This window comes from Pantherophis guttatus, chromosome 12 (genome assembly GCF_059756535.1).
Source record: "Pantherophis guttatus breed Tessera chromosome 12, ASM5975653v1, whole genome shotgun sequence".
In the NCBI taxonomy this organism is placed as follows: domain Eukaryota; kingdom Metazoa; phylum Chordata; class Lepidosauria; order Squamata; family Colubridae; genus Pantherophis; species Pantherophis guttatus.
In genome coordinates this window covers 22446400-22459829 of record NC_142074.1, presented here as the reverse complement: position 1 = coordinate 22459829, position 13430 = coordinate 22446400, and the positions used below count along the sequence as shown (strand labels likewise).

The 13430-nt window shown below is 42.2% G+C and overlaps 1 protein-coding gene across 4 annotated transcripts; it reads left to right on the top strand.

Moving 5' to 3' along the window:
- Window positions 1–2665: 2665 nt before the first annotated feature.
- Window positions 2666–12825, top strand: VMA21 (vacuolar ATPase assembly factor VMA21). Of its 4 annotated transcripts, none has more exons than XM_060681675.2 (4): window positions 2666–2861; window positions 4421–4530; window positions 4959–5104; window positions 10784–12825. In XM_060681675.2, exons 1-3 carry the CDS (start codon window positions 2809–2811, stop codon window positions 5099–5101), a joined length of 306 nt encoding a protein of 101 aa, XP_060537658.2. In that variant the 5' UTR covers window positions 2666–2808; the 3' UTR covers window positions 5102–5104; window positions 10784–12825. The 4 variants fall into 4 exon arrangements, with proteins under 4 accessions (XP_060537658.2, XP_060537656.2, XP_060537657.2 ...); XM_060681673.2 differs by lacking the exon at window positions 10784–12825 and adding an exon at window positions 7588–8390; XM_060681674.2 differs by lacking the exon at window positions 10784–12825 and adding an exon at window positions 6281–6335.
- The last annotated feature ends 605 nt before the right edge of the window (window positions 12826–13430 follow it).

The following is a 13430-nucleotide window of genomic DNA, read 5'->3' as shown; positions in this document are numbered from 1 at the left end:
TTTTGCATTTGATTTTTTTTTTTTTAAAGATCTCATTAGTGCGTATGGTTGAAGAGCAATAAATTAAGGGTCGAATCCCATGCTGTAAGATTGTTCATGATTTAATGCATCTTATTTCTGTGGGCAGAGATATGTATTGTAAATCAGGCTGAGGTTGCAATTTTGCTTCGCTGCTCCAAATTTTCACAGAGTCTCTGCAACACAAAATCACATTCTTGGATCCGATCCGAACCGGGAGCATTTCACCTCTGAATGAATTAGATATCATAAATTTATATGTTCAGATGAATTTAAATTACTTAAATGAAGTTAACTAAGTACTTTGAATACATGTAAAGATTTTCCTCATTTGCTGTATTAAAAAACAAAACAAAACACAACAAGTCTTTTTAAGGAGCCAAGGCAATGTGAGAGCTTCATAATGTACATTTTATAGTTCATAATCTTTCAAGGAAAATCGGTGCTGGGATTGTGTCCAAGTTTGCAATTGACACCTGGGTATTCCATACATTCATTTTCCCTAAAACAATTACCAGACTAATTTCTGTTCTCATTCTCAGCCAGAAATGTTGCCACTGTGTCTTAAACAGCCTCAATTAAAAAGCAGAACAAGTGGATGGTGGAAATTAACCCCTATTTAACAGGAGTTCAATTCTGGGAATTGAAGTCCACACAACTTAAAGTCATCAAGGTTGGGAAATGCTCCATTAGATGACACAGTCTTTAAAAAACGTCAGTTGCAAAGCTTGACTTGATGTGCTTTTTAAGAGGGGATCTGGAGCATGCTCACCCTGTGAAAATTAGTGAGATAGACCATGAATAAATTAACTGTGTGCTCAGTAATGATAACCAGTACTATGAGTTGCACTCAGAAACATATCAGCTAGTGAATCCCATGACATGGTGGCCTTCTATACAGTTATCAAGATGTGCCTTTTACTACCCATGTTGCTGCATTCTGGGCCCATTGCAGCTTTCAGTTGGTCTTCAAGGGAAAGACCTAGTAGAATGCATTACAGGAGTCCAACTAAGAGAGGTGACTAAGATGTGAATGGCCATGAGCAGGAAAATCAGCTCAACTAGTATATAGCATAGATTTAGGCTGCCACTGTTCCTTAAGCAGGAACTGTGAGTCCAAAGGGAACCCTAAGTTTCACACTGGCTTTGGAGTACATACTTCTAATTCCAATGACTTCTCTGGCTACAATGCCATGTTTGTTGATAAACAGAGATCAGCACCATGGACAAGTCCAAAGGAGGACATATTGATGGATGGATTTCTTGCAATGGAGATCTCAGGAGAGATTCTTTCTACTGCTGTAGAGAGCCACATTTATTAAAATGAAAGTTGTTGTTAGTTGCAAAGTTGTGTCTGACCCATCGTGACCCCATGGACAACGTTCCTCCAGGCCTTCCTATCCTCTACCATCTTCTGGAGTCCATTTAAGCTCACGCCGACTGCTTCAGTGACTCCATCCAGCCACCTCGTTCTCTGCCGTCCCCTTCTTCTTTTGCCCTCAATCGTTCCCAGCATTAGGCTCTTCTCCAGGGAGTCCTTCCTTCTCATTAGGTGGCCAAAGTATTTGAGTTTGGTCATCTTCAGGATCTGGCCTTCTAAAGAGCAGTCAGGGTTGATCTCCTCTAGGACTGACTGGTTGGATCGCCTTGCAGTCCGAGGGACTCGCAGGAATCTTCTCCAGCACCAGAGTTCAAAGGCCTCCATTCTTGTAAGTTCAATTGTAAGTTATATGTCCCCAAATCTTGGAGACATCATAGCCAGTCTGTGTTTTTGCTGATACCCTTTCTCTGCCCTTCTCCTTCAAAATGAATACAGTAATGGTCGACTTTACAATTATTTATTTAGTGACTGTTTGAAGTTGCCACTTAAATCGGTCCTCACACTTACAACTGCCATTGAATCGCCATGGTCAGGCAATCATGTTTAGGCACCTGGCAACTTGGCAAGAATTTACAATGCAGCATCCTGGGATTATGCGATCACCATTTGTGACTGTCCTGACATGCAAAATTCAGCGAGGGATGCCGGATTCATTTAATGACCGCATGAGTCATTTAACAACCGCAGTGATTTACTTAGCTGTGGCAACAAAAGATCCTGAAATTGGCACGACTCTCTTTAACAACATAATTTTGTTTATTTCTGCTTAGCAACAGGAAATTCTGGCAGCTTCCTGTTTGGGGTGCTTAAAAGGTTATCCCAATTGCACATCCTAAGAAATTCAATGCCAGACTTAAAAAGCAATTTTGCATTCATCTGCCCGGATGGCAAATTGTATCAGTCATTTATAACCATTTATTTATACGGTCAGTCTCTGGGAAATTGGGTGGCATATAAACTTAATTTTATTATAACACTGAAATGATGATGATGATGATCGTATTCAGCAAAACAGGAGCTTGCTGCTTCCAATCACACCTTTAGACTCCAAGCCCCATCATCCCCAGCCTGGCTGGGAAACTATGGAAGCTGGAATTCCACCCTTCACCATGACAACAGGTTTTGGAGAGAGAGAGAGAGAGAGAGAGAGAGAGAGAGAGAGGCATTGGAGACGCTCTGGCGCTCCGTCTCTATGCCGAAGATATAAATAGCCTCTCTAGGAATTTCCATGCCAGGGGAGAATCTCCTTTTTCTCTCTCTCTTTTCATGCGCGCCATCTTCGGGTCACGTGACGAGCGACGAGCCGAGAGGCCGGCGCGAGGCGCGGTCAGCTGACCGGAAGGGGCTTCCTTCGCGTCCTCCTCGAGGGCTGGAAAAGGAGGAGGAGGAGGAGGAGGCGCCGTTCGGCCATGGAGCGCTACGAGAAGGCGGCGCTCAACGCGCTTTCGCCCCCCGAGGCCCGGTGAGGACGGGGAGCCGTCCGGGGGGAGCCGCTCTTGGGGCTGGGGGGGGGAATCTTCAGCCCGGGGGGGGGGGCAGGAAAGGAGGAATTAATTTGGGTCCCTGGTTCAAAATGGAGGGTCTCCCCCCGCTGCCCCCCCCGCATATCTGGGCTTCTTCCTCATAGGGGACGGAGGGTTAGGTTGCTTGGAAGGAAGAGTGGAAAATTAGCAATTATCCCAGGCAATTTATTTATTTATTATTTATTTATTAATTTAATTTGTATACCGCCCTTCTCCCAGAAGGGACTCAGGGCGGTGAACAGCCAAAATTAAAAAATTTAGGACAATTTAGGTTATGGTATTCTGAATATTTTCTATATATTTTCAATTATATGGGATTTTCTGAGTAATTTTATATATGTGTGTGTGTGTGTGTAGTTTATACACACATACATTGATTTCTTTATCAGCAAAATATAAATTTGATACAAAATAGTTTGCAGTGAAAGCGACTGCCTGAGGGCTCCTGGAGTGGAGCTGAAAGGTGAAAGGGAAGCAGTATGCTCCCTCTCATATTGGAGTAGACCAGGTGCTTCAACAGAAAAACACTTTATATATATATATATATATATATATGTAGGTCTTTGGTTATTCGGGTCTTCTCCCACGTAAAATTGGAAATTTTACGTGGGAGAAGACCCGAATAACCAAAGACCTACATACAAACACCCGCGAAAACCACAGAAAATACACACACACACACACACACACACACACACACACACACACACACAAATACTTAGCCTCTATGGGGAGGGAATATATGATAAGGGTGTGGCTAACTGATGAGGACCAATCAGTCCGAAATAGATCTATATTAGTCTCCCAAAACGCAGCAAAATGCTTGCTTGCTGTCTGATGAAGCCTAGGATAGTGGGTGTGATTTCACTGAGCTATGGCTGCAGACTTGGTTACGTAGGAAAATACCCGGTTGAAGAAAAATACACACAAAAACCTACGACAAAAGAAGAAAGCAAATATATATATATTATATTATACACACACACACATACATACCCTTACTTGGGTATGGCTAGCTGATGAGAGCTAAATAGCTTGAAATAGATCTATACTAGTCTCCCTTTATTTATCAGCAAAATATAAATATTATATATAGATAGATAGATAGATAGATATAGATATAGATATAGATATAGATATCTCTGACATTGATTCCTGTAGGTTTTAAAATTCAAGATTGGCTGTGTCAGTTGATTTTGGTATAAATAAAAGGTTTGCCTAACTTAAGCGAAACAAGTATCTTTACTGGAAATAATGCAATTAGATACGTAGACATCTCAAAACCCAGCATTGATTCAAACTAATTTGCTCCGCAAAAAAAAAAACCCACCACAATTGCCTTAAAACTTTTTAATCTATGGTAGATGATAACTAGAGCAACGATTCAACCCAATTTCTTGGTAATACTTTACAAAATTAAAATATTCCTTTCTAAAGCTATTGCCCTGCTCTTTTTGAAAACATAATTCTTTTTCTTTGTTCTGACTTTTTTTGGTAGAAGTGAAGTTTCATTAGCCTCAACTCTAAGGACAATGCTGTTCTTCACAGCTTTAATGATTATGTTACCGATTGGATTGTATTTCTCAACAAAGGCGTATATATTTGAAGGTAATTGTCTGTCTTTTATACTAACATTTCTTTTAACTACATCTCTCTGGGTCAATATATTCCAGCAGTGTTTGTCAAGCTTGGCAACTTGGAGATGTGTTGACTTCATACTGGCTGAGGAATTCTGGGAGTTGAAATCCACACATCTTTAAAGTTGCCAAGGCTGAGAATCATTTCATTGTGGTCTCTTATTAAAACATAAAGAATGTATACCTTATTACACGGTGTTAAGCAGCTGTTCTTTTTTGAATGATAAAAGAATTTTATAATTAAGTTCTTATTTATAAGAAATCGGGGAACATTAGACATGTTTTACATACGTCACAATCTTCAATTAACAAAACATGGAAGAGTACGTGTTCTTTATTAATCTGTTGTACTCATATGTAAGTTTTCATCGTTTTTGTCTTTTCGTTGTTGCTTTCCAGGTATCTTTGGAATGTCCAATAGAGACAGCTACTTTTATGCTGCAATTGTGGCCGTGGTTGCTGTGCACGTTGTCCTTGCTCTTTTTGTGTACGTAGCCTGGAATGAAGGCTCCCGGCAGTGGCGGGAGGGCAAGCAGGACTAAGAGGTGAATGGCTGCCTGACAAAGGAAGATTTGTAGGTGTGGTGCAAACCTCAAAGACTTTCAGAAGTCCCTGCTTGAATTGGATGAGTTTGGTGGGACGGAAACATTTCATTTTGTTTGTATGAATCCATGGTTTCAGGAATCCCAAAATTTAGCACAGCTGGGAAAAAACCAGCAAGAGGAGAAATTGAGTACCTTTCAGAAAACGTTGATAAATTTTCTAGGCAAAAAACGTGGACTCCCTGCACCGTAAGTAGATAATAGATAATAGCTTTCAGTAGACTTGGTAATATCAAGGTAATTTTTGAGCTTCCAATATCAGTGAAACGGATTGGATTCTTAGGTCTTCGGGAGGGAGATCAGTTTTTGGATTCAGTCTGAACGGCTGATCTTAACGGCTAAGAGAATTAATTGGAACTGGTGTTTATTCTGTACGATGACAGAACAATGATGCCAAGTTGAACCAGACTATCACTCTGATAGCTTTTCATGTAAGATTGTTTCCCCCTAAAAAATTAGATACCGGGTTTTGTCAAATGCCATGATTTTGAATTCAGTTTTCCTGTTATTCACTACCAAGGAGTGAATTCCTTTAAGGAGGAGATTTTCTTGTTTAATGGACCAAGATGTCAATCAATTTATAACCCAAGAGATGTTATCTGGCCATCCAAAAATGTCTCCCATGTTGAAATTTAAAGTTTTGTTTTATCACATGTTCTTTGGGTTGACCAATTGCTACTTTCAGCATCTTTCTGTTGGCAGCCTGTTAATTTGCTGCCTTGTCTTAATGTCTGCAAAGAAATGACCCCACTGCAGTAACATTATTCCTCTTTTATTGCTGCTGAAAATCATGGACATCATGTGTCGGAATGACTTTGAAATTGGAATTCGGCCTGAACGTCCCGTTGCCAGCTTTTGGCGGTGGGGGAGGGAATTCTCTCGTAATATGTTGTACATTATTTGTTGTGAAATAACGAAAATTATCTTCCCCTCCCTCTTTTCATCGGTGAGATGGTTGGCTGCCTCTGACATGACTGGAATTTTTTTGTTTTCTTCACCCAAGTAATGTGTGGCTCCCACAAATTGGTGGAATGAACATTTCGCAAATGTTGATCAGGAGCCGTGCTTGCTTCAAAATTAAATTATTTCCCCCAAATCTTGATTACATTGGATTTCTAGATTTCCTCATGTTGTTTTTACCAATGATTTTTGGTAAAAAAAAAAAAAAAAAGAAGAAGAAGAAGAAAGAAAGAAAAAAGAGTGATCAGATCAAACACTGGAAATATTTCAGATCTGAATGCAGTGATCATTTTCAAGTCAAAGATTTGCATTTTGTCAGAGAAAGCTTCCAAGTTATGCAGCTGCTCCTTGTGTTGCACTACAATGATTTCATGGCCCTTTTAAATTCCTCATTTTTCTACGACATTGCTGATCTTATTGTCTCCTCTCTGATAGATTAAATTTATGTTACATATTGCAAATGCTGCATTTACAGTCAAAATGCAGTCATATAGATTCCCCGCTGAGCCCAAAGAATTGAAATGGCTGTAGTAGTAGTTTCTGGATGATCCCTTGATACCTAACGAGTTGTAAATATTGTACCATCAGCAATTTCTCCGACGTTGGATCGCTTCCTTATAAATTGGCTGGTCTGGGTGTATATTATGGGATGTATCTGTGGTATATGCTTGCACTGAACTCTAACCAAGGATATGATTGGGCTTCACACGTTGCACTAAGCAATTGGTTTTTGTCCCAGCACATTGTGTGAGACTCGCTCATTAAGGTATGGAAACTGTGATTTCTGATTTCGGGTTTTGTGCAAACCCGAGTTTATTTATAGAATAAACTGCCTAAATCATGTGTGATGTGACCCCGGTCTGCATTTTCTTCAGATGGGAGAACTAACTCCCAACAGAGTCATGGGACGTCCAGCTGTCTTCAGCCTGTTATCCTGTAAATCAGGTGTCTCCAAAATTGGCACTTTTAAGACTTTTGTAGATTTCAACTTCCAAGGATTCCCCAGCTTAGCATGGCTGACTGGGGAATTCTGGGAGTTGAAGTCCACAAGTCTTAAAGTTGCTAGGTTTGGGCACCCCTGCTCTAGATATTAGTGTTTGGAACTATGAGCGTGGTAGCTGGGAACTGGAGGAAATTGCAGCCCTGGCAACATCTGGAATCAATTCTTGAAAGATATGCTTTCATTTTGACTCTTGTTTAGTTCCTGTTTCTTGGTGCTCTCTGAGCTTGCTTGTTTTTTTGCAAACATTTCATTACCCTAACTGATAACATCAGCGCTTCTCCTCTTCTCCTCCACTCCACAAACCCTCATTTCCTTCTAACACTGATGATGTTACCTAGTTGGGTAAAAAAATGTCTGCAAGAAAACCACCAAGCTCAGAGAGCATCAAGGACCCCACAGCCCTCCTCCTCCTCGTCCTCTTCTTCTCTTCTCATCCATTTCACAAATCCCCATTCTCTTCTAGCACTGATGATGTTACCTAGCTGGGGTAATAAAACGTCTACAAGAAAACAAGCAAGCTCGGAGACCACCAAGGACCTCTCATTTCACCCCTGAGCTACAAATATTCTCCTTTATTGGTAGTTCCTGATTCTTAGTGGCACGTGAGTTACTTCCTGCAGACAAAGGGTGTCTGATTCATAGAACCAGGAGGCTTGAAGTCTTTTGGTTCAACCCTCTGCCCAGGGTATGAATTCTCAACTCCCCTCCAAAGAATTGATCGATCAACCTTTAATTCAAAACGTCCAGTGATGGAGCCCACACAGCGGGTTCTTCAGAAGCAGTCAAGAATAAATTGACCTTGTCATCCGACCACAGTCTAATCCAGAGGTCAGCAACCTTAAACACTCAAAGAGCCATTTGGACCCGTTTCCCACAGAAAAGAAAACACCGGGAGCCACAAAACCCTTTTGACGTCTAAAATGAAGATAACACTGCATATATCGTTTTTTACCTTTATGCTATGTATATAAAAAAAGCTTATTTATCCATGGTTGGCCTACCGGGGGGTCGAAAAGCTCAATAAATTGTGTGCCGGTGGGTGTCGCACATTGGCGGTTGTGACACATATTTTGGGTGACGGAGCCGCAGCAGAGGGATGAAGGAGCCACATGCGGCTCCTTGCCACATTGTGGGTTGCTGATCCCTGGTCTAATCTGTTATGATTCTTTCCAGCTCTATTAAGGATAATGTCCTGGAAGGACAGATTGATGGAACAAAAAGCAATAAGTCTTCTAAATAAACAAATAAATAATTATATAAGGGGTCCTCAGTGCTCTCTGAGCTTGGTTATTTTCTTGCAGACCCAACTAGGTAATATCATCAGTGCTAGAGGGGTGTGCATAGAGGAGGAGAAAGGAGGAGGAGGACTGAGGTCCTTGGTGCTCTCTGAGCTTGGTTGCTTTCTTGCAGACGTTTCGTGACTCAATTCTAGGTAGCTGAGTGATGTTAACCTAGTTTGAGCCATGAAACGCCTGTAAGGAAACAAACCAGGGTCAGAGAGCACCATGGAGCCCTCAGTGAAAATGCTTCTTCTGTCCCCTAAGGGTCACTGTTGAGCTTTGGCACAGTGGGATAATTAAGGCGAATAAAAGTGCTGTTTCGGTCAGCTCTTCCTTGAATAAGACGCCTGTCATTGCAATTTAAAAACGAAAAGTCAACACCTTTACTTCACCTCGTTGCCATGGGCCTACACCAGGGGTGAAATGTTCCCGGTTCGGACCGGATCGCCCAATCCGGTAGCGATGGAGGCGGGTGGTTCGGAGAACCGGTAGCAAAAATCCCTGCCCCTCCCCCATGCCCAGCTGAGCCGCACAATCATTAGAGGCTTTTTTTTTTATTTTTAAAAGCATTTTTTCTACAACCTCTTCCAAAAAAATGCTTTTAAAAGTAAAAAAAAAAAGCCTCTGATGATTGCGCGGCTCAGCTGGGATCGTCAGAGGCATTTAAAAGAAAAAAACCCTTTTTTTCCTTTTAAATGCCTCTGACGATCCCAGCAGAGTTGCCTGATCGGCAGAGGCTTTTACAAGAAAAAAAAAAGCCTCTGCCGATCAGGCAACTCCGCTGGGATCATCAGAGCCTTTTGAAAGCATTTTTTTACAACCTCTTCGCCGAAGAGGTTGTAGAAAAAATGGTTTTAAAAGTTAAAAAACAAAAATTGGCCACGCCCACCCAGTCACATTACCCACCCACCCCACCAAGCCACGCCCACAGAACCGGTAGTAACAAATTTTAGCTTTCACCACTGGCCTACGCAGCTTAATTTTTCAGTGTCTCATTCTCATTCTTGTCCCTAGCTGGGCCTCGAAAGCCGAACAGTGTCTTAACTGTACTTAACGTAGCTGTAACTGGCATAGAGGTTAATTTTTGGAAAGGGAAAATTACAGGGAATTCGGGGCAGCATTTTTGCACCCTCTTTGCAGTCTCCTACAGTCACGTGATTTATGCAATTTATGACCTGCTTTGCCATAAATAGGGGAATACTTCCAGCAACCCCCTTCTCCACCAATTGGATACAACGGGTTTCCTTCATGACCACACCATTCATTCAACAACCGTAGCCTTCCCTTTAATGTCCGCCTCAAAAACGTTGGTAAAATCGGGGCGCGGTCTTATAGTGACCTATTTAGCCAGAGCAACTTAACGACCCACAATTCTGGGCTCGGCTACAGTCGTAAGTTGAGGACTTTCTACCCCTGTGAGCCTCCTTGAGTCGCCCCGTGCGAATAGGCGCTAGTATAAATTTTCTAATAAATAATAAATTAAAACAAAAAAAATTGCCCGTGTTGTATTCTGAATCTGTGCCAAAGCCAAGAAACCCCAGCTTTGCCTCGATGTATCCGTAAAGCTTTGAAAGAGTTGAACTTAATTCAAAGAATGTTTTATTTCGTTTGGAGGATCATAGTCCAATCCTGCCCCTCCCTGATCCTTATCCCTCCCTCATCTTAAAATGCTACTTACTTTTCCTTTACAAAGAAAAGAGAGTGTCTTAACATTACTACCGGTAGTAACAGTCAGACTGGGAAACAGTTGGGATTCCATCAGGAATGGGCTTCAAAATCTTTAGCAAGGGGTTCTCTGCCTGGTTGCTGGGTGGGCGTGGCCTAGTCAACCTCCTGTGTGTGTTTTGCCCTCCCCGGGCTCCAGAGGCTTTTCCTCGCGCCTCCAGGAGGGCAAAAACGGCCTCCCCAGACTCCGGAGGCCCTTCTGGCGGCCTGAATGGAAGCCTGAACTTCCGGTAGGCCTGTTTTTCACCCTCCCAGAGTCTCTGTATGCGCCGTGCACTTACTTACCTGCATTCAAAATGGGCCAGGTGGGGACTCCTGGGAGGGGAGGGGTGTGGTGGGAAGGGCCAGCCAGGAGTGGGATTTGGGGGTTCTCCGAACTGCACAGAATCTTAGCTACAGGTTCTCCCGAACCCCTGCGAACCCCCAGCAGCCCACCCCTGGATTCCAAGTTTTCAGCAGAAGGAACCGAAATTCCTCCTCCTCCCCGGTGATGCCACATCGGCCATCTCTCTACAATGCCTGGAGGGGTCGGGTAATTGTACGTTTGTCGGTCAAAGATGCTAGGGGTGAAGCGGAGGGGAGAGAAGCGACAGAAAAAGAGCCATCATTTCCCAGCACAATATTGTATAAAACAATATTTTTTTTTGTAAACAGGTTGGAGGATGCTGGGAACGGAGTCGCTGCAATATAACAATTATTGCGTGTGTTATGCCATCTCCGGCTTTGTGCCTGCTTGCTTGTAAACGAAAAGACAAACAAGCTATCTTAAATCATGAAGGGAAGCTGCTTTTGTTTTCCTAAGGAGCTAGGCGAGAGGGTCGAGAATTAAAAAGCGGCATAATTTTGGTTACATGGCGAAATCCACCACCTTTGGAAGAAATTGACGTGACTCAACTTTGTTTAAAGGAACGCAACCTCGAAAAAAAGATTAGAAAAGCTTTACGGCCTCAACAGGCCTTCACCTTGTCTGCCAGCATTTATTCCCCCCCCATTTTAGAGTGTCCAAGAAAAGAGACTTGAATTGTTCTTAGCTTCTGGCTACAAGTGAAGAAAGTCATTTTGATATCTTGCAGAGGAATATACTGTCCAGCCTGCTGCTTTTTTTTTTTCTCATTCCAGCCAGTCATTCAAGTGGCTCTGTTTGCAAAACAAACAGAAGAAGCAGAAGGCAGATAATGCTAGAAAAATAATAATAAAGCAGTTAAAATTCAAATTGGGTTGCAAAACCCACCTTGATTAAAACCAGGTCTGTTAGCTCCTCTTTGCAGAAAGCAGCTATCGAGCGCTTTCCCAACTCTTACGGGTTCCTAGCAGGTGACCAGCTTGGCTTTACAGATTGACAAGAGTTGGAAGGGGTCTTGTAGGTCATCTAGTCCAACCCCCCATCTTCGCCCGAGCTGGGGACCCTACACCAGGGGTTTGCAACCTTAAACACTCCCATTTCACACAGAAAAGAAAACACCGGGAGCCACAAAACTCTTCCCGTGCCTGACTATTTCTTGAGCGGCCACAAAACAAGCATATGTAGTTGAATTAAACCTTCTGTTTTCTTCTGAAACTTTTCTTTTCTCAGATTTATCCCTGGTTGGCCTACCAGGGGTTGAAAAGCTCAATAAATCGCGTGCCAGCGGGTGTCTCACATTGGCGGTTGTGACGCAAATTTTGAGTGACAGGGAGCCGCAGCAGATGGGTGAAAGAGCCACATGCGGCTCCAGAGCCGCAGGTTGCTGACCCCTGCCCTACGCCATTTCTGAAAAACGGCAGTCCAGTCTCTTCTTGAAAGCTTCCAATGATGAAGTTCCCACAGCTGCTGAGTTCTGTCCAAACCCGTCCCTTAGATTTTGGAGCCATGATGTTCTTCTGCCTGGACTTCGTTTGCCTTCAATCTTTCTTGGAGGATTAAGTGAAGGATGCCGTATTTTTTTCTAAGTGTCGCATCCCATGTCCGAAATATTCTAACTTTTTTGCTTTTTTTAAAATGGTTTTGATGATTTCTCTTGGCTTTTCCAGGCGGCTTTTCCCCTCCTCCTTTCTGATTTTGTCAATCCAGTTTATACGTAACAATCGCCTGTAAACTTCCAATGCTTCTGGTCTCTTCAAGTGGACCAACTCTCCACCCCTTAGAGCAGGATAGAAAAGATGTAACATCTGACAAGCATCTGATTTTTCAATCTTGGGCTTATTTCGTGACCGTGGAAGACTTGGGACGGTAGCGGGTTCAAAATCTGCCCTTGCACAAGAGATGATCTTGATGCATTGTTGAACCGATCGGTTTTTCTCCCTGTATGATGACTTCCAACCAAGCATCTTCATCGGTACGGAATAAATAGGATGAGAAATGGAGGTTCTTTTGTCAGCTTCTGTTGCTTGAAGAGTCGCAGACCATTTTGAAGAAGTCAAGGTCACCGTAATCCCATACAAAAAATAACTACTCTTCCCGCCCCCCCAAAAAATCCAATTTTCCGATTATTTTCAAGGACAGAGTGCTCCAAGGATGAGAGAAGATGCTTGCTGGCAACTCAGCACAGTGGTGATCAGAAAAAGGAAATTTGTCCTGTTTTTCTACGATGCTTAAGAGGTCTAAATTGGTCTTTTTTTTTCTCTCTCTGTAAATGCAGCCCCAGACAGTTGACTTGAATGAAAAGCAATTCAGGTTCTGAATGGCAACACAGAATAAAAGCCGAAGACAATCCAAAGATTTATAGCTTCTTGAATGAGGAGGAGGAAGAGGAGGAGGAAAAAAAAAGCAATTTTTTTTTTTGGAAAAGTAGGGGAAAAAGAAAGGAAAGCTCTATTGAGATTAGCTGGGTTTCGTTTGGAAATGAAATAATTTAATTGAGAGGAACGAACCCAGATCAACTTGTTTCTGCTTTAGCTGCATCTCTATATCAATAATAATAATAATAATAATAATAATAATAATAATAATAATAATAATAATAATAATAATAATAATAAGAAGAAGAAGAAGAAGAAGAAGAAGAAGAAGAAGAAGAAGAAGAAGTAGTAGTAGTAGTAGTAGTAGTAGTAGTAGTAGTAGTAGTAGTAGTAGTAAGGTGGTTTTTTGTAGAGTCAAAATGTTCAAGTCCGGCAAATTTAGAATTTCTAAATAGCGGGGTAACCCTTTGGGAATTGGAGCCCTCGGAGCAATACCCAAAGGGTTACCCCGCTATTTAGAAATTCTAAATTTGCCGGACTTGAACATTTTGACTCTACAAAAAACCACCTTACTCGGAACAGCTTACATCCTCCGACGATACCTTAACAGTTCCTAGGTCCTTGGTTAGGACTCGAGCTGCTG

Excerpts from the sequence above, each read along its gene's own strand:
- VMA21 (XM_060681675.2), top strand. The coding sequence starts at position 2,809 with ATGGAGCGCTACGAGAAGGCGGCGCTCAACGCGCTTTCGCCCCCCGAG. Across the intron at positions 2,862-4,420 it reads CTTTCGCCCCCCGAGGCCCG|AAGTGAAGTTTCATTAGCCT; the intron begins GTGAGGACGGGG and ends TTTTTTTGGTAG. Across the intron at positions 4,531-4,958 it reads AAAGGCGTATATATTTGAAG|GTATCTTTGGAATGTCCAAT; the intron begins GTAATTGTCTGT and ends GTTGCTTTCCAG.